This window comes from Tetranychus urticae, chromosome 1, assembly GCF_039701765.1.
Source record: "Tetranychus urticae isolate SD_2017Ah chromosome 1, NJAU_TeUrti_SD_1.0, whole genome shotgun sequence".
NCBI classification, from domain to species: Eukaryota; Metazoa; Arthropoda; class Arachnida; order Trombidiformes; family Tetranychidae; genus Tetranychus; species Tetranychus urticae.
Window position 1 is genome coordinate 29317667 of NC_142958.1, and position 25606 is coordinate 29343272.

A 25606-nucleotide genomic window follows, 5' to 3' on the forward strand; every position below is an offset into this window, starting at 1 on the left:
GTGTTACCAGTTTTAACCGTTTTTTCATTATTAAAATCAAAAGCCACAATATTGGTTAACTGTCTGATCCTTCAGCTATTAGCTGTTAATCAACAGATTGATTAACCTTTATATAAAGGATTACAAACTGATGGAAATCTTGAAACATTGAAATTTTGGTTCAACCATTACGGTCTTGTTGCTTACTATAGATGGCTTTTGTCATTTTAGGCTTGTGGTTAGCCTTTGTTGGTAAACAATTAAATCATCTTTTGAGTTGATTATTGAATTATTGGGTTAACCGGAGGATAACAAGGGCTATAAACAGTAGCTAATTGTTTGGTTTCATTGAAAATTGCATTCAATCTCATTTAGCTGTACAGTTTGGTTAAACAATCCATCTTGTTAACAATCATCAAAATCATATTTATAATAGTGTAATTATCATTTATTAATTTCTCTTCACTCCTCATCATCATTTCGCTTATTATCCTGTTCTTTTGTCCTTAAGTCAACCGTTGGTATCATGTCATCATGTATAAATGTAAATCTGTAGACCGTTAATCACGAAATTGTCATAACAAAATACATATTACTTTGATAAGTTATTTAAATTTATTAATCTTCTCCAACAGTAATTTAGCTTTCTATTCAATTTTCATTCATTCCCGGATTTAATTTGGATTTTTGCAAGAACAATTGACTAAATGAAAATGAGTGAACCCATTTTGAGTGTATATTTTTGGGTTACTTTTGATGAAATGGACAATTATTGAGATAAATAGGTGAAACAAAATAAAAAATGCTTTTTTTCGGCAACAATTGTTTTAATAATTGATCATAGATTTTGTTTTGAGTTTTTGTTGAAGTATAAAATATTCAGAAAGTGATACAATTTAAAATATGTATATAAATTTGATTGTAATTCAATGTATAACAGGATCTAGGGAAAGGTATGAGCTTTATTGGTGTTTTATTTCTGTATTTTAGCCGGTTAGAATCAGCATAATCAGATGCTTTTAATTCTAATGCATTCTGAACTATTTCTGCAGATAATTGTATTTTGTCCTTTTCACGAAACATAATCCTTGTCCTAATTATTTGAATATTAATCAAAAGACCTTCAAGTTCATTTGTTCAATCAGGAACGCTTGTCACCAATATACAGCTTTAATCTCATAAGTATTGCATTGTATTGTATCTGGTTCTGTTGGATTGGTACACCTGTTGACTGAGCAGTAAAAAGAGATTTTGATTCATCCATATAATCAGGTAAATAGTTGATATAAATTTATCGAAGAGCAATCAAGAAATGATTTTGTCCAAAAATATAAAAATGAGATGCAATTTATCAACAGGTAATCCAAAAACGTAATTTGAAGGCTTTTCGAGTTGAGCTAAAGTTGATCACGGTAGATAAATAGGTGAAAATTAGATCTTGATGGCTCATTTTTATATAAAAAATAATGAAATTGCATGATGAATCTTAAAATTGACCAAGAAGCGTCCTTATAACCAAAAAAGGTCAAACTATGGATGAAATTGAAATGTACAATGAAAATGGATAGTTCATCTATTATCTTGGCCAACTCTTGGTTTAATCAAATTCAACATGAAGATGAAGTCCAATCAGCTCGTGGTTAATCCAGTTCGAATTATTTTAAATTCTTATTTTCTCATCGCCCGACTGTTTGCTCTTTTCACAGTCAACATTAATCACTTTTCCTTCTGGTTTACCACCAAATATGGTTGGCATATTAAAATTTTCAAAATCTTGTTCTTTAGAGGTTCCAAAAATAGTAAAGAAAATAGCTCCAATGATATAAAATAAACTGCAACTCCAAAAGACATAATTCCAGACTTCTGGATTTCCACCCTGTAAATAAAATAATAAAGTCCAAATTAGTAAGTTAACATTGAGTATTGAAATAATCTCATTAGACTGTCCAGTTTAAAACTTACGCCTAGTTCCAAGACATAGCCAACAAAGTATGGTGCCAAAGGTCCAGGGAAACTTGATAATCCAGCTGTAAAACCATAAATTGCTCCAGAATTTATGGGAGAAATATCAACAACCATGGGATTATCTCCACCAGCACAGAATCCCCAAAGTGTCATTGAAACAACTAATGCTGTTATAATTCCTGCAGTGTTGTTGGTAATGAAAGGAATGATACTTGTCATAACTGCTGGTCCTATTAATGCAATTGCTTCAAATATTTTCCGTGAAGTTGTTCGTGAGATCAAATTTCTGCGTTCAATTGCATCCGAAATGAATCCAGTAACGAGAAGGGAAATGCTCATTGACATGTAACGTAAAGCATTGATTGCGCTGTTCTGTTGAGAGAATAAATTTAGAGAAAAAAGTCAACATTAAAATTTAATCAATGAGTGAAATGTGTTCAGCCATCTATTGGTTAATTGATGAATTTTTAAAAAGTGTTTACAATTATGAGAACAATTGTAAATTTAAAACCAACCTGTTTCAAGTTGAGACCCAATGCTTGAGCTAAATAAGTTGGAAGCTCAGTTTCCCAGGTAATGTAACCCCATTTACCAGCAAATTTAGCTATACCAACAGCCCAAACAGCGGGTGAAAGTAAAATGGCTGTCCATGGTATTTTATGATTTCCATTAACTAAATTGACATTTTTATTCTCCTCGGCAAGACTTTCGGTGATTAACTTTCTTTCTGACTCGCTGATTGTTGGATGAGAATCTGGATCATTACGAACAACATAAATCCAAATTAACAGAACAACTAAACCAGCGGAACCAAGGACATAAAATACTGATGGCCAGCCTCCAGCGAATGAACTTTCTGCCAAATATCCTGATATTAACATGGTAAACAGTGAGCCACAATTACCACCGACAACCAGCATGGCCAGAGCAAAGCTTCGTTCTCGTTTAGGTATCCATTGGGAAAACAATGCGTATAAAGATGGTGTAAGGAAACCCTGAAAACAATGAAATGAATTATTGGAAAATTTTGATTAGAATTTCATTTTAAAATCAAATTTCTTTAGATTCATCTTTAAATGTGAAGTGCGGTAAACTTTAAATGGGTTAAGGTGCACAGCTGAAGGATATTAATTGTCATATCTAGACTTTTACCTTTATACCTAGACATAATCATATTAAAATATGAATAGACAATTAATAGATTAGATAAAGTTGCAGCTCTTTCTGTACATCTTTCTTAAGAATTGAATTGCTACCAAATGGTACAATTTGTGCGTCTACGTAAAAAACGTAATCATGAATCTTCATAAATTATTGTTATACAATTTCTTGAAAATTTCCTGAAAAGAAGGGTTGTAAATGAAATGTCATCAATGAAAGCACTTAAAAAGTTATTATTAAATCCAGAGTGATACACTCACACCTCCAAAATACACACCTTTTACTAATCTTAAGATAGGGATTGAATTAATCAAGAAAGTTAGATGTTGATGGTAATTAACACGATTAATCAGTATCTGCTCTAACAATGACGGGTTAAGTGAAATATCAGGGCTTCAACATGATAATAAAATGATTTCAACTGGATATCTTTGAATATCTTAACATACTTATCCAAAGCTGATTCAAATTCATTTCCTAGTAGCGATTGATCATCTTTTTTATCCATTTGGTGAATGGATTTGACATTTCACAAAAAAACAAAATAAATGTTCATTTAACATCATTCAGACATTTGTATAGATTTGAATTAGAAATTGAATAAAAATTTGAATTTTGAAATTGTCTTAATTCAAACATAGGCTTATCAGTACAATGATCAAACAGTTGATTCAATTGTTTCACTCGAAATAATACAAATAACAATATGAATGGTGGAATAGATCATGATGGAAATATTGATTTATGATAAAGTTCAAATGATTGTTTGCATTTCAATATTGCTTATTAATGTTATTTGTTCAGATTGAACTTGTTTGATCAATTTTTTCATATTTTATATCATCCATTAATACTATCATTAGAATTAGAAAGAAATTTGATTGGAATCGATTGATATAATGAAATATGTGAAATTTTTGACACTCGAAAAGGGTAAGAAAATTCGATTCGATTAGGATAAGCTTGCAAGGTTTAGATGAGACAAGCCATTGACATTGGAAGTGTATTAATTAGTAATTAAAGGTAACATTATTAATACATTTTTCCCCATTTTATTCAGGTTAGCTTTGTGTACTGATAATGAACAAAAAGTTTGCTGACAAAGAGATGTAAGTTATTTGTTCAGCTGATTTTAAGGTGAAAATCAATATTCAGTCATTTGGATTAGATTTAAGATTATGTCTGGTAAATTTGTAACATTTTGTTGGAGCAATTAACTTTGTGATAAAATTCAAGACCAATTTTTGCATAATATTACGGTTATGCTGAAAGTTGAAATTGTTTTATGTTGATGAAGAAAAATCCACATAATTAGAGATTATGTCTTAAACGACGACAAGAATTAGTTAATTGCTCTGATGAAGAGATTAAAAGAAAGGAGTAAAGCGAAATTTAATCTATGAATGAATGGATGAAAATTGTAGAGAAAAATTGAATCAATAAAAAAACTGAACAAAATTTTCAAGATTTTTTATATCTATTCATATAACACTGTTGGCGACACTAAATTGAGAACTGAATGTCTCAGCAATGACCTAATAAACTGTAAATCCAAATTTATGGTAATCTTGGTTATCATGATTCAGTGGATTGTCAGATAGATTTAATTATAGCTAACAGCTTTATTTACAACAAAAGATTTTTCCATCAACCATTGGATTGCCACTGGTAATTAGCTAATTGTGCAGTCTCACGGTGCAAACTAGTGATACAACCTTTTCTCTACCTTTTGCAACTTTACTTACGTTACCTTGATCATGCTTGATGTTTGACTTCACAAGCCAATTGCTATAACCTAGTGTCATCAATTTACAGCGAGTGCAACACTTTCACAAAGCAAAAAACACTTGCACAAAGCATATAAGAATCTTTGATAGTCAAAAATAATTCAAAATAAAATTCTGGTTGAACTCAGGAAGCATAAATGATGACAATGATGCTTGTGATAGAGAACCAGAAAAAAATAAACAGAATTTTGTTTACCTGAACAACTCCGAGTAGAGACCGGGCTACAGCCACCGTGGTTGGACTGTGATAAGCTGCCGATGGAATAAGTAGTGTAAATAGACTCGAGAAAAATATGGACAGAGAAACTAAAAATCTTGGTCCAAGCCATGCACAAAATTGACCTCCGATCATGTGAGCAATAATGTATCCATAATAGAAGGCTCCAAGAATCAAACCTTGCGTTGTAGGTGACCAGTCAAATTTATTGTTTAATTCATCAGGTTTAACAACAGCTTTCTTTAACCCAAAAAGAGAGAAGATGACGTTAAATTAGAACATCAATTTTAAAACAATGGATGAAAATAAATAGAGGAAAGATTGTTAATGTTAAGGGTAACGGACTAGTTGACAAAATTTACTTACCGAGGTTAAATTATTGTTAACCATGGCCACAATGGCTATACTCATATTATCACGTAGAGCATATTCAAGACAGTTGGCCAAAGTTGCTGTAGCCAGTATAATATAACGAAGATACATGTTGTCTTAATTGAGCTAATTACAAGACTAATCACATTGTGAGAGATTCATAGAGAAAATCATAAATTAAATCACAAACTTGTCGATTGCAAAAAAAGAGGGAGAAATGTAGAGACATCTAACGTTATAAATTCAAACCGTTTATTTCTAAACAATGAAACAATAAACAATTATGATCGATTTATTTTTTACAATTATCTTAGAGATTTATTATTTAATCTCGTAGATTAATGAGTTTAACCATCTATCAAATACCAGGATAACCTAAAGTGACCCAAAGGAAGGAAATAAAAGTTAATCTGAGGTAAGCCGTTAACAGGTGATTATTACTTTAAATGTTAAATTTGAATAAGCCTACGATGTGGTTTCACAAGCTGACTTGGTGAATATTTTTTGTGTAAAAAAGGTGTTCAACAGTTTATTGATCAGCTATTGAGTGTGAGTTTATTGATTTCAAGTTAATTTGGTCATTGGTCAGTTTACATGTAAAAATCAATAATGAGGATCCAGCAGATTTGAAATGGCTTTTTATGCAACTTGAAAATATTGTAAACTATTTTTAGGACAACCTATTACATTTATAAAGTTCAATTCTCTGGATTACATTGAATTGATTGAATATTAGGAATCTGAATGAGGAAAATTACTATTTACTATCATTGGAAAGTTTATTATTAGAAGATAATTAAATTGTTTGAAGTTGTAAATAAGGAGAGAAGGAATTGGAAAAACAAAAGCAACAGTTGCAGTAACAATAGCAACAATAAGGAATTGACTTAAGTTTTGCTGTAGTTACTAAAGATTTTATTTACATTTATCCTTCAATTGTTAAATAATATTCTGTTGGAGAATTCAATTGAATTAAATTAAAGTCTTTAATTGCATTAATTAACTTTAATTGAATACATTTGTTGTGTTTATCATTTAGAATACCTGTTTCATTGCGCCATCTTGAGTAAAAAGTTGAAATAATATAACTTGACAAGACTGATTTCACTGAGTGTGACTCAACTGACTGGATTTTGCTTGTGAAAAGTAATCAGTTTGTCGCTGGTGTATTTGTTGTTGACGGTTAACCATTTTATTCCAACAGTTAATCACAATCATTATTTCAATTTTTTGTTTCTCTCGGAGTAGAAGTAATCATTTTGCTTTCATTTTAATATAATTTAATTTTTACAACAAGGAATGGAGCAGCTCATTCCGATAGTAAACAAGCTGCAAGATGCTTTTTCAACACTGGGTGTTAGTTATGCTTTTGATTTACCCCAAATTGCTGTGGTTGGTGGTCAATCAGCCGGTAAATCAAGTGTCCTGGAGGCTTGTGTTGGACGGTAAGATATAAACTCTTTATTCATACTGGGGACATTAATTTTGGATAACAATGATTATGTCCCTTTCATTGTTGTTTTTTTTACTCCTTTGCTCTTCTCTTATTTTTACCTCTGTATCTACATCATAGATCTCTATATATGTGTGTATGTGTTTATACTGTTCTTATTACATTATTACATATAAATGCTCCGCATGTATGGAGTAAGTTGAAAAGTAAAGAAAGAAAGATAGAGAGAGAGAGAGAAGAAGGAGGAGGACACTGGCTTGTTTAGGAATTGGAATATTGATTTTTTTTTCTCTATTTTGCACTTGCTTCTTCTTGATTTTCTTTGCTTCATTTTTTTACATCCAATATATAAGTTTCAAGAAAATGAAGAAGAAAAAGAAGAAAAAGCATGAAGAGAGAAATGTAAATAACACTTGAAGCTTATTTTGCATCTTTTTATTTTCTTATTAACCCTGAACAACACCTCCGATTATGTTACTTGATAACTTATGCATTTTATTTTTGTTGATCTATTTTTAATTTTTAATCTTGGTCCTTCTTTGATGTCCCTTTTAGAGATTTTCTGCCCCGTGGGTCCGGTATTGTCACCCGGCGTCCCTTGATTCTTCAATTGATCCATTCGAACATGGAATATGGAGAGTTTCTTCATTGTCGAGGCAAAAAATTTACCGATTTTGATCAAATCAGAAAAGAGATTGAAGATGAAACAGACCGAGCAACTGGAACCAATAAAGGGATCTCACCAGTACCAATTAACCTTCGCGTATACTCTCCTCATGTTCTCAATTTAACCCTAATCGATTTACCTGGATTAACCAAAGTCCCGGTTGGTGATCAACCAGCGGACATTGAGACTCAAATTCGGGATATGATTTTACAATTTATTAAGAAAGAAACATGTCTTATTTTGGCTGTAACCGCAGCCAATCAAGATCTTGCTACTTCCGATGCACTTAAATTGGCTAAAGAAGTTGATCCAGAAGGTTTACGAACAATTGGTGTAATCACTAAGCTCGATTTGATGGATGAAGGTACTGATGCTCGAGATATCTTGGAGAATCGTTTGCTTCCTTTACGTCGAGGATACATCGGTGTTGTTAATCGGAGTCAGAAAGATATTGATGGTAAAAAAGATATTCGAGCAGCCATGGAAGCGGAGAGAAATTTTTTCCGAACCCACCCAGCATACAGGTAATCAATATATAATATACTCTTTCCTTTTAAAGCTTTTTATCCCAAGAGTGATTGTATTTGTTATATTTCATTCTCATTATTTATAGTTTTGATTATAATCTTGCTTGTTAATCAAAGTAACAGAATGAAATTCACAATCACACATTTAAAGTTAATTTCAAATGTAATATAAACTGAAATCGTTCCAATAATTAGAAATACACCTAATGATTAGTAAACAATGAATAAAAAAGCAGAAAACGCATGACACATAGATGGCTTAGTGTGGCATGAAGAGGTAAAAAGTAGAAAGGAAAGAGTGAAGATAACGATGATAAAATGATAATAGACTGATGTGCAAATATCAGAAACACAGGCACATACTTATCTAATTATATTTCAATCTAATAGCGAGATTCATATTGCACACCTTCCTTCATCTGTTTCACTTTTTACTTTTTAGCATCATTTGAAAATCAGAATCATTGTTGGGCATCTGCCTTTATCAAGGTCAAAATAGACACTAGAATCATGATCCTATTTTTTTTCATTATCATGAACATTTGGCTTACATCAACCACCATCTATTTATCTCACTCAATCACTTAAACTTTCATTGACACCTTTATCGTCACATAATCACTTTCAAATTTTTATTCATTTCCTATTTTCTAACCTTTTTATTTTTCTTTTTCGTTTCCCATTCATTATGTAAAAATATAGAGATATGGTTGACCGTTTGGGAACTCAGTATTTACAAAAAGTTTTGAATCAACAATTGACTAATCACATTCGAGACACACTTCCATCGCTTAGGGATAAACTACAGAAGCAATTTTTCCAGCTTGAAAAAGAAGTCGAAGAGTACAAAAATTTTAGGCCCGATGATCCTACCCGTAAAACAAAAGCCATGCTACAAATGATTCAACAGTTACAGAATGACTTTGAACGTAACATTGAAGGTAGCGGATCAGCTGCCATTAATACTTCAGAACTTTCCGGTGGTGCAAGGATAAATCGACTTTTCCACGAACGATTCCCTTTTGAGATCGTTAAAATGGAATTTGACGAGAAAGAATTGAGACGCGAAATTGCCTATGCTATTCGAAACATCCATGGTATTCGAGTAGGTCTTTTTACACCAGATATGGCTTTCGAGGCAATTGTCAAAAAGCAAATTGAAAGGTTGAAAGAACCTTCACTCAAATGCGTTGATTTAGTTATCATGGAGCTTGGTAATGTTGTACGTAGGGTTACTGAACGAATGAAGAAATATCCAAGACTCAGGTTTGATATAACTCTTTATTTTGTTTTGAAAAAAAAATCAATTTACACTTTTGTAATACAATTCCTTAAGATATCATTTATTAATATTAACTAACGTTTGTTTCTTGTTTCTATTCAATATGCAGAGAGGAAACCGAACGAATAATTACTACTCATGTAAGGGAACGTGAACAAAAGACCAAGGAGCAATTGTTGTTATTGGTAGATGTCGAGTTGGCTTATATGAATACCAATCATGAAGACTTCATTGGCTTCACCAAGTAAATAACCTTGACTTGTCCAATTTTCACTCCCACAAAAGGTTTATCATCAGTTTGTGTTTTTATCATCACCATGAGAACATAAAACAAAATTTATTGTTTTATAAATATCGCCTATTTCAGTAGATCAAAAATCATTCATTATCCATCATTTGACATTTCACCGCTTTTTTACCTCAACATGATACTTCTACATTTTTGTTGATACAAATTGACAAAAATTAGCTTTCTTTAGCAATTAAATAATGAAACCAGCATCAATGATAAAAATACCTACCTGATGGCAAATTTTTCACAGTTTCATGTTATTTACCATGAAACAGTTTAGTTTTATGAAAAATTTCAACCTTTTAACAATATCTTTTTATCTCTTTTTCAGTGCACAACAAACTGCTGACACTTCTAATCCAAAGAGAAAACTTGGGAATCAAGTAAGAGAAATAAATAAAAATATTGTAGGTTCTGTTGGGTTATGATTGCTCACACACTCAAAACCCACTTTTAAATTTCGCTTATACTTGTCCTTTGTCATAATCGACTAATCAATGCTGCTGAAAATCTTGTTAAATAATCAAACCTTGTCTCAATTAACATTAGAATTAACCAGATAACTCATATGTTCACCCTCATTCGTATATTTATGTTGCTATATCATAGATACATAAATTCATCATCGCACCAATCAATTAATCATCAATCCTTAACTCCCTCTCTTCATCAGATAACAGGGTTACTGCGTCAGCCAATACATTTCGTAGCTGCAAATCCAAATCAGCTTTTGATCTTAATCCGTTAAAATTTCGTACTTTTGATCATTTTGATCATTTTATCAGAGTATTACATTTCGCACTTTCTGTATTTCATCTTGAAAAATATTTGTTTTTTCTCATCTTTATCTTTTTCTCTCTTCTTTTTCGATTTTTCTTGCGCTTCAATAATGTCCTTTTCATTGAAAATCTTCGTTACTTTCGTAACAAATAACGAAGTCCGGGGTAAGCTTTAATATCAAAGAATTGAATCGATTCTTTTGGTTTTCTTTCTACCATTCCGATGTTTGCTTTCTTTACTTTTAATTTTCTGATGTAAATCCATTTGTTTCCTTTTATTTTCTCCATTTATGTTTACTTTCTGTATAAATTTTGTTAATTTGCTTTTGTGTTGTCTTGTTATTACTGTTTTCGTTGATATTTAATTACATTTAATTTCTAACCAAAACATATCTTCTTTTTCTGCTGCTTCTTCTTCGACTATTCAATTCTAATTCAGGTTATCCGCAAAGGTTACATGTGTATACACAATCTTGGCATAATGAAAGGAGGTTCAAGAGATTATTGGTTTGTTTTAACAAGTGACAGCCTATCCTGGTTTAAAGATGAGGAAGAAAAGGACAAAAAGTATATGTTACCTTTGGATGGTCTCAAACTTCGAGATATTGAAAGCGGTTTCATGTCTCGAAGACATACCTTCGCTCTTTTCAATCCTGATGGAAGGTAATCAGATTTAACTTCCGTTTATTCAACTTTCTTTCATTGTTTCACTTTTTGTTACTTTTTCATTCTCATAAATAATCTCATAAAGTGCTCTTTTTCTTGATCTTTTGTTTCGATAGAGAGTCAAAAAAGTCTGAGGTGTGCATAGTTGATGCATAGTGAAAAAAGTATTGTTCAACTTGTTCCTTTCAATTTTTAGCACTTCCCTTTCTCCGGCTTTAAATACTCCAATTTTTTCCCCTATACAAATTTGTGATACGATCCGTTGATTTGAATGACAAACTAACTTTTTCCTGTTTGAACTAATTGATTTCCGCAATTAACAGCCTTCTAGATCCTTTCAGTTTTAACTTGTTTATTCCTTTAAATTTGATATAATTTACCATTTACTTAAATTTCTTTCTCTATCTTCTCTGTCAACTCTTACAGAAATGTCTACAAAGACTTCAAATATCTTGAATTATCCTGTGAATCACAGGAGGATGTTGAATCATGGAAAGCCTCTTTCCTCCGAGCTGGTGTATATCCCGAGAAAAGTTCAGCTGAAAGCACGAATGGTGAGGAGACTGTTTCCGAAGCAGAAGCCTCCCTTGACCCACAATTGGAACGTCAAGTTGAGACAATCCGTAATCTGGTTGATTCATATATGAAAATTGTTACAAAAACATTCCGCGATCTAGTACCTAAAATTATCATGCACCTAATGATTAACAATGCCAAAGATTTCATCTACTCGGAGCTACTGGCAAACCTTTATGCCGCTGGAGATCAGTCAACCATGATGGAGGAAAGTCCCGAAGAGGAGAAACGGCGAAATGAGTTGCTTAAAATGTACCATGGCTGTAAGGAAGCTCTTAAAACTATTGGTGATGTCTCAATGGCAACCACTTACTCACCACCTCCACCACCAGTTAAAGATGACTGGCTACGGGCATCTCAACCTTCACCCACACCACCCTCTCCCGGCGGTGCTCCAAGAAACTCTTTTGTTGGCAATAAACCACCCTCAGTTCATCCACCTCCTGGGTCAACTATAACAAGACCACCGCCTGCTCCTCCCGGACGACCAGCACCAACCATACCTGGACGAGGTGCTCCAAGTGCACGAGGTGGGGTACTTCCACCCCCGCTCATACCATCGTAAGTGTATTTACATTTTCTTATTCCCTCACCTTTCCTTTCCTTTCCTTTAACCCTTCCTGATGTTCATCATTTCTGTTCAATTCTATAATAAATAGTAGTCCGCCCTTTCCACTTTAATCACTAACTTTTCTTTCTCTCCTTCCCCTTTATTCCATCATTCATTGATAATTATTTTAATTTTCTCACTTCACTAAATTGAATTGCTTGAACCTCTTTAACTGAATGACATTCAACCCAACCTCATTGAGTCAATGACAGAATACACCAAAAAATATGAGCATGCCAAGTTACTATTTTTTTTACCTTCTCTGAATGAAATTCATTAGCAAAATCATCAACAACTTATTTCATCTTAATCTTAATATTTGTCTCTCTTCCGTCATCTTCTTTAATCTTCCTTTCACACATTCTCTCTTTTTCTCTATTTCACGCTTACCCATCTTCACTTCTCATTAATGCACCTCTACGATTATAATTACTACTACTACTACTACTACCATTACCACTACTACTCTGATTCGACTCTATTAACAATGTGTTGAAAAATAATTTGTTGATGATTAGTCGACAAGGTGGTCCTGCTGTACCAGCCAGGGTCCAACAGGCCGTTGGTCAGGCTGTAACCGATACTTTGCTCGATGCTTTCGGAATGCCTGTTCACAAGTGATCATCATTTCATGTTTGTTGTTAATCAAGAGAAAAATAAAGAAATTTATCCAGATATTTAGAAGACTAAAATTCAAGATTGTGTAGTTTTGATCTTCTTCTTCTTCTTCTTCTTCATCTTCTTCTTCGTCCTTCTTTTCCTCTTCTCCCTTTTCTTGCTTTCATCATCTTTTAATCATCTTTCTCTCTATCCTTTAATTTATAATTTATCATTTATATTTTTCATTATTTATCATTTACAATTTGATCTACAACTTAATTTTCAATTTTTATTTTGTTTCCTATTTAGACGACCCGTACCAACAATACCTCCTCGAATTCCAGATAGACCTATTATTCAATCACAAGTTGTATCACAATTAAAGAGAAATTAATGTATGAACAATAAAATGATTTGTTGAGGAATGGGTTGATTCAATTTATGGACAAATTATTTTCAATTGTTGTTCAGTTGTTGTTTAAATTCCATTTTTTAATAAACTAACAATTATCTGTTAAATAAAGTTAGTCAAAGTAAATTAAAACAGCTGTTAACAAAGTTTCCATTGATTAATTCATTAATTGTTGCCATTATAATCTTTATTTTAAGCTTAACAATTGCAATGCAAACGTTTAACTGTAAAAATAATCATTTCTTTCGTGCAGATAGCCTTGTTGCTATTCTTACAGCTTTTCAATGGTTAATGTCACACCTTGTTTACATCATGAATTTAGCAATTTATTTTCATATTGTATTTTATTAACCATTTAGTCTTTATCTTCATGGATCATACTCAGACTTTAATTTTGTCAATTCCAAAGTTGGTAATCAAATCTATCTAAATTTTACTAAGGATAAAAAGGTAATGTCTTATTCATTCTTCTTTGTTTACATTCTCTTGTGTCTCTTCAATTGTTTCTTTATTGTTCAGTGTGTTCAATTTTGAGCCTATTTTTGGTTTCATCTTGTGTCTGCTATCAGAATAATTTAATTATAACAAACGTGTCTAATCATTATATGATTTGTATCATTGATTATTATTTCACATTAAGCTCTATACATAATTCTTTTTGATTAATCAACCATCAATGATTAAGTAACCGTTCTTTTTCTCTTCTAATTATTGTATGCTTTATTCATTTTATCATTAGAGTGTTCGGTGTACTTGTCTGATCTTCAAATTTCAAAATGCCTGCAACGAACTATAACAAATTAAAAACCAATCTAAGGCTAGCCATTCAGAGGCTGAAAATGATGGAGAAGAAGAAAACGGAAAATGCGCAAAAATGCAGACGGGAAATTGCTGCTTATATTGCGTCAAATAAAGTTGAAAGAGCCAAGATTCGTGTTGAAGCCATCATAAGAGAGGACTATTTAGTAGAGGCTTTGGAAATTGTCGAGATGTACTGTGATTTACTATTAACTCGTTTTGGGTTAATCGAACAAATGAAAACCTTGGATGATGGACTTGCTGAGGCTATCAGTTCAATAATTTGGGTTGCTCCTAGGATTGCTGATATATCGGAGCTTAAAATTATTGTTGATCTATTAACTCAAAAGTACGGTAAGCAGTATGTGATGGCAGTAAGGGAGGGAGCTATCAAAACAGTTAACGAAAATTTAAAGAAGAAAATGAATATTGAAGAGTTACCTAAAATTATGGTTGAACGTTACATGATAGGTAAGAGTATTCTCGACCTTCACTCTCTTTATACTGTTTTTAACATTTTTAACTCTTACCTTTTTAGAGATTGCAAAGGATCAGAATGTGAATTATGTCCCGGACCCAGAAGTTATGAAGACCGATGAAATTTATTTAGCTGAAGAAGCAATTGCTAATAAAAGACCTGGCTTTTTAATTGATTTTGATCCCAATCTTGGTCCACCACCTCTTCCTTTGGCTAACCCTAGTGTACCTTACACTGGACCACCAATAGGTATAATTTATGATTAATCTAATCAAAGAACGTTATTAATCGTGCTAATTCTTCACAGGTTTCAATTATAATTATAATCCTAATCCTTCTGGACCTCCAGTTTCTGATATGCCACCAGAAAAGTTCCCTGACTATGGTTACGGTAAAGGAGCTGTCGGAGGAAACACTGCACCTTATTTTCCACCACCAGATCCTTCCAAGTCCCCTTATGCTCCTCCACATAACTTCCCTGAAAATATGCCTCCCCATGAAGTTCCAAATTATGACCCTCCAAATTATCATAGCATGTTTCCTGATAACAAAACATTAAATAATCAACCCACGGCCAACAAATCAATTCCTCCTGCTCCTGCTCCACGTAAATCGAAAATGCCTACGGACGTTGATGACTTTGAATTGCCTGATTTGCCTGATATACCTGATTCACTACCTGATCTTGATGGAGATGACAAAAACGATCCACCTAATGACGATAACATCGATTTTGATGATCTTGCGGCAAGATTTGAAGCGCTCAAGAAGAAAAAATGATCTATTTTCTCCTTTTCAAATTAAAATCATTTTTGATTTTATATTTATATATTCCATTTCACCTCATATCTGAACAAATTTTCATTAGACTCAAATAAAATCATTCACAGCAAAATCAACTTTTCATAACCCATAAATGTTTATCACAAAATTGTTTGTTGGTTAGAAGGTGTTTTTAATAATGAATATAAATTTCATTAATGATGGGGGCTTTATATGCAATCATGATAATCAGCTCAAGGAAGGATTTTCAAATCATTTTGATTGCATTATGTATTTATTGTATTTAGGTATTTTAGGTCACTTCTTGTTACTATGGGCAACGTAACTCCGGTTCATAAAACTGTAAACAAAAATTAAGACAATTTCTGGTAAAATGAGTGACTTTTTTATTTTAACAAAAAAATTATTTGAATTTTCTTCTCAAGAATTTAATTTGCTGATCAAGGAATGTTTCTAGCAAACGGAACGAGTTTATTACCATTGTGGTGAGTCTAATAAGCTGTCACCTATTAACTCGAACTATTAATTTTCTTTTTATCCTTTCAGACTTTTGCCTGGAATTTTTCTGTTTCTTGATTATGGCATTTAATTCTAATGAGCAGCCATCCTGACAATACTCGCTGATTGATTCAATTTTCAAAAAATAAGTTAAACAATTCAAATATAAAATGCCAATGGAAACAAGTCAGGAATCAAACTTAGTCGAAGAAAAAGGTTTGTCAGTAAATTTCCGATTGATTTTATTCATTCTTACATTGTTTTTCACTTTTCAGATTGTGTCAGATTATTCAATAATCTTGCTTTTCTTTGTGATGACAAGATAAAACCAGTTGAAAGAATTGAAGAAATCAATTATGAGATCATCGAGAAAATATTTCTCTCAATACTCAAGCAAAGGGCGATTGTTTCCATCTCGAGACCTGAATCAATGACCGATAAGGAAAAATTTGCTAATTTAGTTAAATTTTTGTCTTGTGATATTCTTAATGTTCCAATAGATCATATTCAACCCGAAGACTTAGTTTCATCAGATCCAACCAGTATTTACAATTTACTCGAGATACTCGCCGCATGTGAAATATACTTACCCAATAATGAAGAATCGGAAAATTTAACAGAAGAAGCTAATAAAATCCCATCTTCAGAATTTGCTGCTCTATCAATATCGCTTCCTCCACCATCGCCTTCGCCTTCATCATCACCTTCATCTTCACTCCACTCTAAACCTTGGTCATCACCAACGTATTCAAGTTCATCCATCAACTCGTTTTCCTCGTCAACATTATCGCTATCATATGATATTGATTCATCAACTTCAAGTTTACCAGCCCAATCAATACCTAAGTCACCAAGTCCACAATCGTTGAAAAATTTCCCAGAACAATCCACTTATTCTTCTCGAAAATCTTCTAAATCTATTCTCCTATCAAGCCCTGACTCTGCGTGTGTTTGCTCTAAATTACGTGATATTGGCATCAACACTGATCCAGTCTCAGAATCAGTTTCAAATTCAAGCTCTTTAAGTGAAGAATCATCACCATTATCGACGCCATATTGTTCAAAGGCACCTGAAACAGTGGACAAGATGGACAAATGGACTATTACAGAACCATATTATCCCGAAAACAAACCCCAAGATAATGTTATCAACCAATGCCATCAAAAATTTGCAAGTTATGAAGAGCTGGCTGCCCACAGATTTGCTCTTGAAATTGGACACAAAATACAAAGGGCTTTAAAATTGGAAGAGTCTACTAAACATATCGAAGCTAAACTTGCCGCGATTACGGGGGAACTCAAAGTGAATACATCTAATAAACAAAAGCCGATCAACAGAAGAAAAGGTTTCACACCATCAGTAGGAAAGCCCAGAATAATGAATAGAAAAGTAACAGCGAAGCAAATTAACTCAGTTTCAATGAGATCAAATATCTACACCAGGCCTTTGGTTTCCAAAGAGCTAACTCACACTCAAACCAAACTGTCTCAACGAATCAGACCAAAAGCATATTCCAAATTGAGAATGACTGAGAATGGGAAATTTTTGTTTGATGAATGGCGACAACAGGAATCTGCTTTGGTTGATATTCATTATAAAATAAAGTCTTCCGTTTCATTGGATCCAAACACTCAGAAAATCAAGCAAATTCAAGATAGAGCAATGGTTAGGGAAGCTCGGACTGAAAGAGCTCGTGTACATAAATTGACCACGGATCTAGAAAGGCGAACTTGTTCAAAATATTTAGCAGCACAATCCAAGGAAGAAAATTTAATCAAGTCTCAAGCCCAGGAAAGATTGAAAGACTTTCGAGAAGACTTAATTGCTTACAAGAAAATGATAAAAACTCAAATGGAAAAGGAAGAAGTGAAAAGAAAACGGTTGCTGGATGCTTTTCAAACTTATTATCAGCAACAATTATCACTAATTAAAGAGAAGATTGACCAAGAAGAGAAAAATTTAATTCAAAGATCAAAGCATCACAACGTTATTTATGATAAATTGCGTCGAGAATTGAAGTCTAATCTGGAAAAAGAGATCGGCAGAGTAATTTCATCATGAGATGCAAAGTCTTTTGATATGTGATTTGGTGGAGAATGAATTAGCTTTATTTGGATTTTAATATTTCATGGAAAACAAGAAATCAAACGTTCAATATCTACAGATCACTGATGCTGGAATTTATTCGGACAAAACGGATTTCAATCAATTTTCTTTGAAGATTGAATAAACTGATTACATTTAGATTTCAATGAAAAATTTAATTTCTGGTAAAACAATGTTATTACTTGTATTGGGAAGCTGCTAAGGTTTTTATAATAACCTTAAATTTTTTCAAAGCCAAGTCAAGTGGTTTAATTGCTGGTGAGACTAAAGTATTGCTGGTGACAATTGATTCAATTTCAACTTTGAGTGAACTCAGTTGTTTGACTGATAGATCAATCATTAACGTTGGATATTTTTTGACTTCACTTGAAGCTAATTTCTCGATAAGATCAATATATTTATCAATTGACTTCAAAGCACTTGATTTAATCCACTGATCAGTTTTAAGATTTATGGATTTCAACAAAGAATCCGGTGTCTCCACATCAGCTTGAGCAAATCTCAACAATTCAAACTGCTCATTAAACAAATTGACAATAATTTCATATTGTTTTATAGCGTACAGCAAATCAGGCGGTGAATCGCCAGCAATTATCTTGATGTCTTGAGACGAAGAGGATAATTTATCAACGGAATCATGCAACAATGCCAGAGATTGAAGAGTAATGTTGCAAAAAGCTACTTGATCTTTATTTATTTTACCATCTCGTCTAATTTCCACAATTGAGTTTATCCGGTGATTAATTTGATCTTTAAGTAATTGTTCAATTAACGGTGGACTGTATGTTGATGATAAATCTCGAAGGAAATCAGCTTCTTCTAAAGGTGAAACGATTGCTACTGATGATATTAGGATTACTGGAGATCAAAAGGAATACAAATTAGACAAATTATTGACAGCAATTAAATAATAGACCAAATAGACTTACCAATTAGGTTGGAAACCAATTGTCGCATCTTGAAGCTTCAACACGCAAATTTAATGGCACAAGAAATTGTTTCTGGCTGATATCAACGAAATGGTGCTTTTAAAGAGCCAATGTTTTGTTATTGACTGAAAATTTTCCCCGATTCAACCGAGATTAGTTAATAGATTAGATTCAATTGTATTGTGTTTAATAGCGTTTTTACATTTACCAATGCAATAATTGTCAAATAAAAATCAAATGAATACAATGAAAAATTAAATAGGAGTAATTGAAGGAAAATAATCGTTTGTGTTGCTTGATAACAGTTCAACTAGAATCTTGAACATGAAAACATTTTAATGATGAGCTTGAACCTTTCCAAGACTATTCGGAGTGATTTAGTGACTGATGGAGTTGCTGGACTTGTGATGTTCAATTTGTCAATTTCATTGTGAAGAATGTCTAATTGCTTGATAGTTGAATCAGCTAATGTTGATTCATATCTACTTGCCTCTTTGTAAAATAAACCAACATTATGTTTATAACTGGCTATTGATTGTAAAGCTGCCAATCTAATGAAATCAGCAGGCTTGGAGTCCATTAGTTTCAATAATGAATCTGGTGTCTCGAAAGTGGCTGCTTCAGGAAGATTCATTGATTTAAATTCATCATTGAACAGACCAATGATAATTTCGTATTGTTTGATGAAATGTTTCAATCTGTCTGAAGCAGCAAAGCCACAGGTTTGAAAGGATGGAATAGATTGATCAATGTAATCATTGAATAGTAATAGAGATGAAAGTGTTACATTACAAAGGCCAATCTGGTCATCGTTTAAATTGGGTGATGAGGCGACTCGACCAATTGCTGTAATCCGTTCCTTGACTTGATCCTTGAAAAGTCTCTCAATTAACGCTGGACTGTATTGTTTGGATAATTGGTGAAGGAAATCGGTATCACTATAGCACGAAACAACAGTCAAAGTAAATGTAATTGCTGTAAATAAGCAATTCAAAGATGATTTAGTTATCATAGTTAACGTATTATGGTTGGATATTTCAGTCACTCACCCAGGGTAAAAGTAATTTGTCTCATTGTGTAGGTAGTTGACTATCGGTTAATCAAAACAATTTTAAAAAAATTGATTTCTGTTGATGAACCAGGAATTGCGACTCCGATCTTATTACTAAAGTTATTGATACTTTTATTTTATGTGTGTGTAGATGAAAGTAGTAAGGACAATTAAAGTACATTTACTATCAAAGCCATTGAAGAATTTACTTGAGTTTGATAAGAATCGGAAATACTCTAATTGTGAAGCAAAACATCCTTCAACGAAATAGTAATAATTGTTGCTCTTCTTAATTTTTATCAATTGCAACTTCTATTAAGCGTATCGATATAAACAGTGAGTTGAAATATTTCTGTGATAGATTATGAATCTGATATTTCATCAAATAAACAACAGTGTGGGAATTTCTTGAAGTATTTAGTAATTTAATTTACTTCATTTGTACGCTTTCATGTACAGTCAAATTGTGTTTCTACCAGAGTGCCTTATATAAAAACTCATATTAAAAGATTTAATTTTAAAAATAGATCCAATATTATGAATACAGTGAAACTTTCGTTGCCATTGTTGACCGGTTCGATCTTTAATATGCTTAGCAATTCCAGCATAACTTTGGTATTGTTGCACACCTTCCTGTGCAAAGAATCTGAGACAAGAACTGAAGCCGACGCTTAATCTAATTCAGGGTTTAATTGAGTTCCGAGTTCCAGCGATTACTTCGCTTTCCGTCTTACACAGCTTAGGAATTTTCATAATTTTAGTTTCATTTTATGGCAGGAAGATTTATTAACCAATTTTCGGCAAGGCTTTTCCGGTCTTCCTAGGATTGATGAAACAATGGATGATCCAGTTCGTGCCGGTGGTTTAAGAATTGATTGGGAATGGACCAGGACGAATTGGACTTGGCGTTGAAATTAAATCAGAATTGGTACAAGATCCGGTTCCAGGGACAACAACAATAACAGCTAGAGTATTGATTCCTAGACCACCAATTGAAAAGGTAATGTACTCGTTGGTCGACATGGACTTGTGACTACCAGAGAATGCATTTTTAGCTCCAACAAAGGTGAACCACAATTTAGTTGACTTGGCAGCTGATTAATTTGGTAACAGCTCTTAATTTAGCCTTGATAAGTTCAGCAATGAAAGAATAATTGTTTGCCGTTTGCAGCACTGTTTACAAAATCTCTCTGTCAAACCCATTAGTTTCAACATTAACAGTAGCAGTTTCACCAATTCGAGGATCAATGTACCATGTACCTGTTAGTTGGAGGTAGACCATGACTTTCTAAGCCAGTGATCCCATCGCGAGTCTTGATCACATTGAATTCATCTGGAGTAAGCATATTTGCATTTGCCATGGCACAAGAATCAACCAATTTAATTTGAGCAACATCCTTTTAATCAGAACACATGTAAACAGTAAGATTATAGAAAATATAGTTGATAAGGAAAATGACCAACGTTCGGCAAGGCTGTTCTGGTCTTCCTAAAATTGGTGATTTTAGTTAAACATTATTAGCTGTTCATTTCTACCTCTTTTTTCTTGTGGATTATCATCTTTTCAATTCCTTGCTCTTTACTTTCTCTCACTCTCACTCTCTTTCCCTCTTTTTTGTTTGGCTCTCTCTTTTTCTCTCTCTCTTTTCTTCCTCTACTGCTCTTATTTTTCCATGTGATAAAGCTTTTTTCTTTTCCTCTTACCTTGAATATTTGCAGAATATAGTATCTCTTTGTCACTTTTATTATGGTTTTTCCCTGTTGTTTACACTATTCTGTTTGATGAAAATAGCCTTTTTTATGCTTTTTCTGGGTTAACTGTTATTATTTTTTATACATATTTTGTGCCCAATATCTTATCACCTGATTGTGATCCTCAGTTTGCTGTTGTATTTCTCTTTCATACTGCTGTTATCATTATATTCGTCTAATTCAGGCAGCCCGGAATGTCCATTGACAGCTTACCAGATGAAATATTGGATTTAATGTTTGAAAGAATACTGTTCATTGAAGATGTTATAAGTTGTTCAAAGGGTATGATTATTTTCATTATCTATTCATCATTATGATTCAAATTTTAATTTAATTCTCATTTCTCTCTCGCTCCAGTATGCAGACATTGGTGGACTTTAGCTCAGAGACGATTGAATTACGTTAACTACCTCATTGCCTGTGTCAGTGTTAAAGGTATGGTCTTAAGCAAATCTAATCAATATCACTTTTACAACTTAGCCTTTTCAACTTACAAAACAACTTTCAACAATGGGCTATTCAAGAAAATAGAAAAATTCATTTGATTCGTCAATCAATGTGATGAATCTTTATTTTCTTAAATAGTTTGAATTTTAATTTGCTACGATCTGTTAAGGTGAGGTTACCATATTTTCGTTACTATTTTGTTATCATAACTTTATCCATTACACCTTAGACTATTTTAAAATAAATTTACACGGCTAAAGTTGTTTACTTTACGAATCCATTTCAATTAATATAAACAAGCATAGATTTTGATTCTTTTGCAGATGTCTGTTTATATCAAGGAAGAAAATTTATCTTCTATCGAGCAGATAAAAGCAGTTATCAATACATGAGAATACTTCCTAATTTAAAGGTAATTCATTAACAGTCCCTTTTTTAAGCATCGAATTCTAAAATTTTGTCTATTTTGTTACAGATAATTGATGTAGAGAAGAGCTTAGATCGTGAAGAGGAGACCATATTTCTGCGAGCTTTAGAATCCAGACAGAAAATCAAAGGCTTGGCTTATCCTTATTATGAACCAGAAGGACCATGTAAATCTATGTTTCTCAAGCACATAGAAATGTTCGCTCCTGGTTATCTTAATAATAATAACGACTTCGTGATAAACCTTTGTTCAGATACTATAAGACAGTTGTTTTTTGAAGATAATTATGTAGCCATAGATGATATAATCTCAAAGTGCAAATCCTTGGAACGGATTCATATTCATCATCATGAAGGTAAGGGCTTTGTGAAATATTAATAAAGTATTTCCATTCATTATCTAGACATTCAACTCGAAAGTGAGTGTGTGCAATCTTATGATTATTTCAGTGTTTGCCAGTTGTATCTAATTATAATTTTTTATTTTTAGGAGCCAGGCTAATGACCTACAACGGAACACCATCAGAAAGTTTGCAATATCTCGAATTGGATGTAACTTACTTTTATTGTCCTGATACATGCATCAATAAATTTATTGATGTGTGTCCCAAGTTAAATAGCCTATTCCTCCGTTTCTCTGATACAGTGTATAATTTTATTCCCTCTAAAAGCCACAAATCGCTTGAAAATCTAGTCCTTGAATATTACACGCGTTCAAAGGTAAAACTTTGTTTTGTTAAATTATTCACAATTAAATTAATGTGTGTCCATATAACATTTTTCATTGATATACTTTTTTCTTGTTTCAGGATCCCAAACCAATTAAATGGACCAATATACCGATATTTTTGCAAAAGGTTCCTAACTTGAAGAATCTTGCTATCCGATCGTGCCCTGGACTTAAAGATATTCACATATATGACATTCTGACCTCCTGTCCTAACCTTAAACTTCTTGATCTTAGAGGTTGTTCTGACATCAATTCAGAATCGGATACTATGATCAATGAAATACACCAATCAAAAGACTACCAAATTGAAATATTGACAGGATCTTACTCTAAATTACCTCTTCATCACCACGAAAAAGTTGTCTGCCAAGGATTTGACTTCATGAAACATATTTTCCATAAATCATGGAAAAATATTCCACTTTTCCTAACGCACGATTGAAATGGTAAATTGGTTTGTGCGAATACAATTTAGCATTTAAACACTGTTCTGCAAAATCTGCAAAGTTCAAAAAGCACAACTGTTTGTTTTCATCACCCATCATCATCATAGCGTCCACACCATCATCATCATCATGACTGATCTACGACTATATTAGCGCCTTGCCATAAATTATCCATCAAATTTACTTCAGATTAGCACGAGAACTTCGCTGGTAATGATTTTATTGAATCATCTTCTCCAATGTTTCTTCTCTAATGCATATACTTCTTAATTGTCCACATGAAAAACCATTCAACGATTAATTATATGTAAATCATATTGATGATTAATTTTTTTCTACAATTATCATTCATCGTTTCATTTTCAATCCATTTACAAGTCACCCTTGTTTTCATTGATTAACAACTAAGTTCATCTTGTGACAATTTCTGATTTTTTTTCTAAATCAAATTGTTTATTGTTTATTTGTTTAATTATTCACAGCCATTATCTTAAGGTGTTAAAATTGACTTGCTAATATGCTGTTGCTGTAATGAAATTACTCTTTCAAAAGACTGAATTAGCTTTTCAGTTCTTCATATATTGTGATTTGGTTCTAATTGTGATTGCTTTTTTATCATCATTAAACCTATTTTATCAGAAATGAAAAATCATGACTAAGATTCTGCATAAATATAAATAACTGATTGTTCGCTTTTTTGTATGACAATCAGAAATCTCATTTAATTGATTAACATGTTGACGATCGCAAGATCAAAATGACTCAAAAATTATTTAATATCTATTGAATCAATCATATATTTGTGATTTGTTGTCATTAACTGTGAAAAATACCAATAAATATTAAGTGATGAAAACGATTAATAAAGCCTCATAAACTTTATTTACAATTCAAAGATAAACATCAATCTCATATTCTGATTACAAGCTAATACAAATGAATTGTAAGGACATTTAATGATTAAGAAATAATGAAATTGAAGCAGCACAGTTTTGATTAACTTCGATAGATCTTCAGCTACAATTAACAATTAACGGCATGAACAAAACTACATTTTCTGAAGCAACTTAACAAGATTGAAAAGAAAGGTGAATGATTATCACACAAAGCAAATCAATAGTGAAAAATTATACCAACCATAATTAATGAAATCAATGAATACTCAGTGAAAGAATATTTTATTGAACTTTCCTCCCCTGGTTTGATCACATATTTGAATGATTTCCATTTTAGACGAATAAGGAATTCGTCAGAACATCAGTCGATTTTACTGGAATAAACGCTTCTCAATCTTCTTCACATTTTTAAACCAAATGGTAAAATATAAGTATAAAATATATAAGATTTATCAGGCCGATATTTCAGATAAATCAGTGAGGATGCAACAGATCAATATTTGATTTTGTTTTGCTCAATGCTGTATTTACACTGATTTAGCGGTAATATCAGAAGTAGGATTGAAAATTACTATAGCCTGTGCGTTTTTTTCATTTTACGCCTTCATGCAGGCATAACTCGCGAACGGTTAGTGCTACAGACCTCAGACTTGAATCATGAGCTTCCGCATGTTGAAGAACTATGATTTCGAGCGCTCAATGTCATTCAATGTCAATTCGTTATTTGAACTTTAATTGATATTGGAAGGTCAATTTCTGATAACCTGTGAGGCAAAATTATGTTACAAATTGTTTATTGTTTTGTAATTTAATGAATCATTGATCAATAATTTAAATGTTGGTCTCTATTGATAGCCAAAGGTCAAAGGCTCCTTCTTATGTAGAATAATTCTTGTTGATCCGCCTCGTTCACTTTAAAT

The 25606-nt window shown here is 32.5% G+C and overlaps 6 protein-coding genes across 11 annotated transcripts; 4 read left to right on the forward strand and 2 right to left on the reverse strand.

Annotated features, from left to right (window-relative positions):
• Nucleotides 1–785: 785 nt before the first annotated feature.
• Nucleotides 786–5622, reverse strand: LOC107361791 (sialin). The gene is made up of 5 exons (XM_015928703.2): nucleotides 5476–5622; nucleotides 5089–5349; nucleotides 2460–2939; nucleotides 1942–2316; nucleotides 786–1855 (listed from the first exon to the last, which is right to left on the reverse strand). The coding sequence occupies exons 1-5, from the start codon at nucleotides 5590–5592 to the stop codon at nucleotides 1640–1642; spliced, it is 1449 nt and encodes a 482-aa protein (XP_015784189.1). The 5' UTR covers nucleotides 5593–5622; the 3' UTR covers nucleotides 786–1639.
• Nucleotides 5623–6631: 1009 nt separating this feature from the next.
• Nucleotides 6632–13477, forward strand: shi (dynamin-1 shibire). Of its 4 annotated transcripts, none has more exons than XM_015928699.3 (8): nucleotides 6632–6926; nucleotides 7490–8125; nucleotides 8831–9394; nucleotides 9520–9654; nucleotides 10034–10109; nucleotides 10921–11144; nucleotides 11574–12284; nucleotides 12852–13477. In XM_015928699.3, the coding sequence occupies exons 1-8, from the start codon at nucleotides 6781–6783 to the stop codon at nucleotides 12952–12954; spliced, it is 2595 nt and encodes an 864-aa protein (XP_015784185.1). In that variant the 5' UTR covers nucleotides 6632–6780; the 3' UTR covers nucleotides 12955–13477. The 4 variants fall into 4 exon arrangements, with proteins under 4 accessions (XP_015784185.1, XP_089122382.1, XP_015784188.1 ...); XM_089266256.1 differs by having other exon boundaries at nucleotides 13243–13477; XM_015928702.3 differs by having other exon boundaries at nucleotides 10034–10085.
• Nucleotides 13478–13646: 169 nt separating this feature from the next.
• On the forward strand, nucleotides 13647–15516 carry LOC107361792 (uncharacterized). Its single transcript, XM_015928704.3, has 4 exons — nucleotides 13647–13795; nucleotides 14085–14614; nucleotides 14682–14870; nucleotides 14929–15516. Exons 2-4 carry the CDS (start codon nucleotides 14122–14124, stop codon nucleotides 15399–15401), a joined length of 1155 nt encoding a protein of 384 aa, XP_015784190.1. The 5' UTR covers nucleotides 13647–13795; nucleotides 14085–14121; the 3' UTR covers nucleotides 15402–15516.
• Nucleotides 15517–15742: 226 nt separating this feature from the next.
• Nucleotides 15743–18539, forward strand: LOC107361934 (uncharacterized). The gene is made up of 3 exons (XM_089266274.1): nucleotides 15743–15889; nucleotides 15951–16118; nucleotides 16178–18539. Exons 2-3 carry the CDS (start codon nucleotides 16073–16075, stop codon nucleotides 17962–17964), a joined length of 1833 nt encoding a protein of 610 aa, XP_089122400.1. The 5' UTR covers nucleotides 15743–15889; nucleotides 15951–16072; the 3' UTR covers nucleotides 17965–18539.
• LOC107361936 (uncharacterized) lies at nucleotides 18063–20284 on the reverse strand. 2 transcript variants are annotated; one of them, XR_003082150.2, is made up of 3 exons: nucleotides 19988–20284; nucleotides 18939–19913; nucleotides 18063–18867 (listed from the first exon to the last, which is right to left on the reverse strand). XR_003082150.2 is itself a non-coding variant. In XM_025160719.2 (2 exons), the coding sequence occupies exons 1-2, from the start codon at nucleotides 18964–18966 to the stop codon at nucleotides 18188–18190; spliced, it is 708 nt and encodes a 235-aa protein (XP_025016487.1). In that variant the 5' UTR covers nucleotides 18967–19028; the 3' UTR covers nucleotides 18063–18187. The 2 variants fall into 2 exon arrangements, 1 of the variants encoding a protein (XP_025016487.1); XM_025160719.2 differs by lacking the exon at nucleotides 19988–20284 and having other exon boundaries at nucleotides 18939–19028.
• A 1403-nt stretch (nucleotides 20285–21687) lies between these two features.
• Nucleotides 21688–24439, forward strand: LOC107361935 (uncharacterized). Of its 2 annotated transcripts, none has more exons than XM_015928892.3 (6): nucleotides 21688–22023; nucleotides 22099–22176; nucleotides 22494–22600; nucleotides 22664–22970; nucleotides 23105–23334; nucleotides 23424–24439. In XM_015928892.3, the coding sequence occupies exons 1-6, from the start codon at nucleotides 21936–21938 to the stop codon at nucleotides 23784–23786; spliced, it is 1173 nt and encodes a 390-aa protein (XP_015784378.1). In that variant the 5' UTR covers nucleotides 21688–21935; the 3' UTR covers nucleotides 23787–24439. The 2 variants fall into 2 exon arrangements, with proteins under 2 accessions (XP_015784378.1, XP_015784379.1); XM_015928893.3 differs by having other exon boundaries at nucleotides 22512–22600.
• Nucleotides 24440–25606: the final 1167 nt, after the last annotated feature.

Excerpts from the sequence above, each read along its gene's own strand:
- LOC107361791 (XM_015928703.2), bottom strand. The coding sequence starts at position 5,592 with ATGTATCTTCGTTATATTATACTGGCTACAGCAACTTTGGCCAACTGT. Across the intron at positions 2,940-5,088 it reads CTCTACTCGGAGTTGTTCAG|GGTTTCCTTACACCATCTTT; the intron begins GTAAACAAAATT and ends CATTGTTTTCAG. Across the intron at positions 2,317-2,459 it reads TGGGTCTCAACTTGAAACAG|AACAGCGCAATCAATGCTTT; the intron begins GTTGGTTTTAAA and ends TTCTCTCAACAG.
- shi (XM_015928699.3), top strand. The coding sequence starts at position 6,781 with ATGGAGCAGCTCATTCCGATAGTAAACAAGCTGCAAGATGCTTTTTCA. Across the intron at positions 9,395-9,519 it reads AAGAAATATCCAAGACTCAG|AGAGGAAACCGAACGAATAA; the intron begins GTTTGATATAAC and ends TTCAATATGCAG. Across the intron at positions 10,110-10,920 it reads GAGAAATAAATAAAAATATT|GTTATCCGCAAAGGTTACAT; the intron begins GTAGGTTCTGTT and ends ATTCTAATTCAG.
- LOC107361792 (XM_015928704.3), top strand. The coding sequence starts at position 14,122 with ATGCCTGCAACGAACTATAACAAATTAAAAACCAATCTAAGGCTAGCC. Across the intron at positions 14,615-14,681 it reads GGTTGAACGTTACATGATAG|AGATTGCAAAGGATCAGAAT; the intron begins GTAAGAGTATTC and ends TTACCTTTTTAG. Across the intron at positions 14,871-14,928 it reads TTACACTGGACCACCAATAG|GTTTCAATTATAATTATAAT; the intron begins GTATAATTTATG and ends AATTCTTCACAG.
- LOC107361934 (XM_089266274.1), top strand. The coding sequence starts at position 16,073 with ATGCCAATGGAAACAAGTCAGGAATCAAACTTAGTCGAAGAAAAAG. Across the intron at positions 16,119-16,177 it reads AAACTTAGTCGAAGAAAAAG|ATTGTGTCAGATTATTCAAT; the intron begins GTTTGTCAGTAA and ends TTCACTTTTCAG.
- LOC107361936 (XM_025160719.2), bottom strand. The coding sequence starts at position 18,966 with ATGCGACAATTGGTTTCCAACCTAATTG. Across the intron at positions 18,868-18,938 it reads ATTGGTTTCCAACCTAATTG|TAATCCTAATATCATCAGTA; the intron begins GTAAGTCTATTT and ends TTTGATCTCCAG.
- LOC107361935 (XM_015928892.3), top strand. The coding sequence starts at position 21,936 with ATGTCCATTGACAGCTTACCAGATGAAATATTGGATTTAATGTTTGAA. Across the intron at positions 22,971-23,104 it reads TCATATTCATCATCATGAAG|GAGCCAGGCTAATGACCTAC; the intron begins GTAAGGGCTTTG and ends TTTTATTTTTAG. Across the intron at positions 23,335-23,423 it reads AATATTACACGCGTTCAAAG|GATCCCAAACCAATTAAATG; the intron begins GTAAAACTTTGT and ends TTCTTGTTTCAG.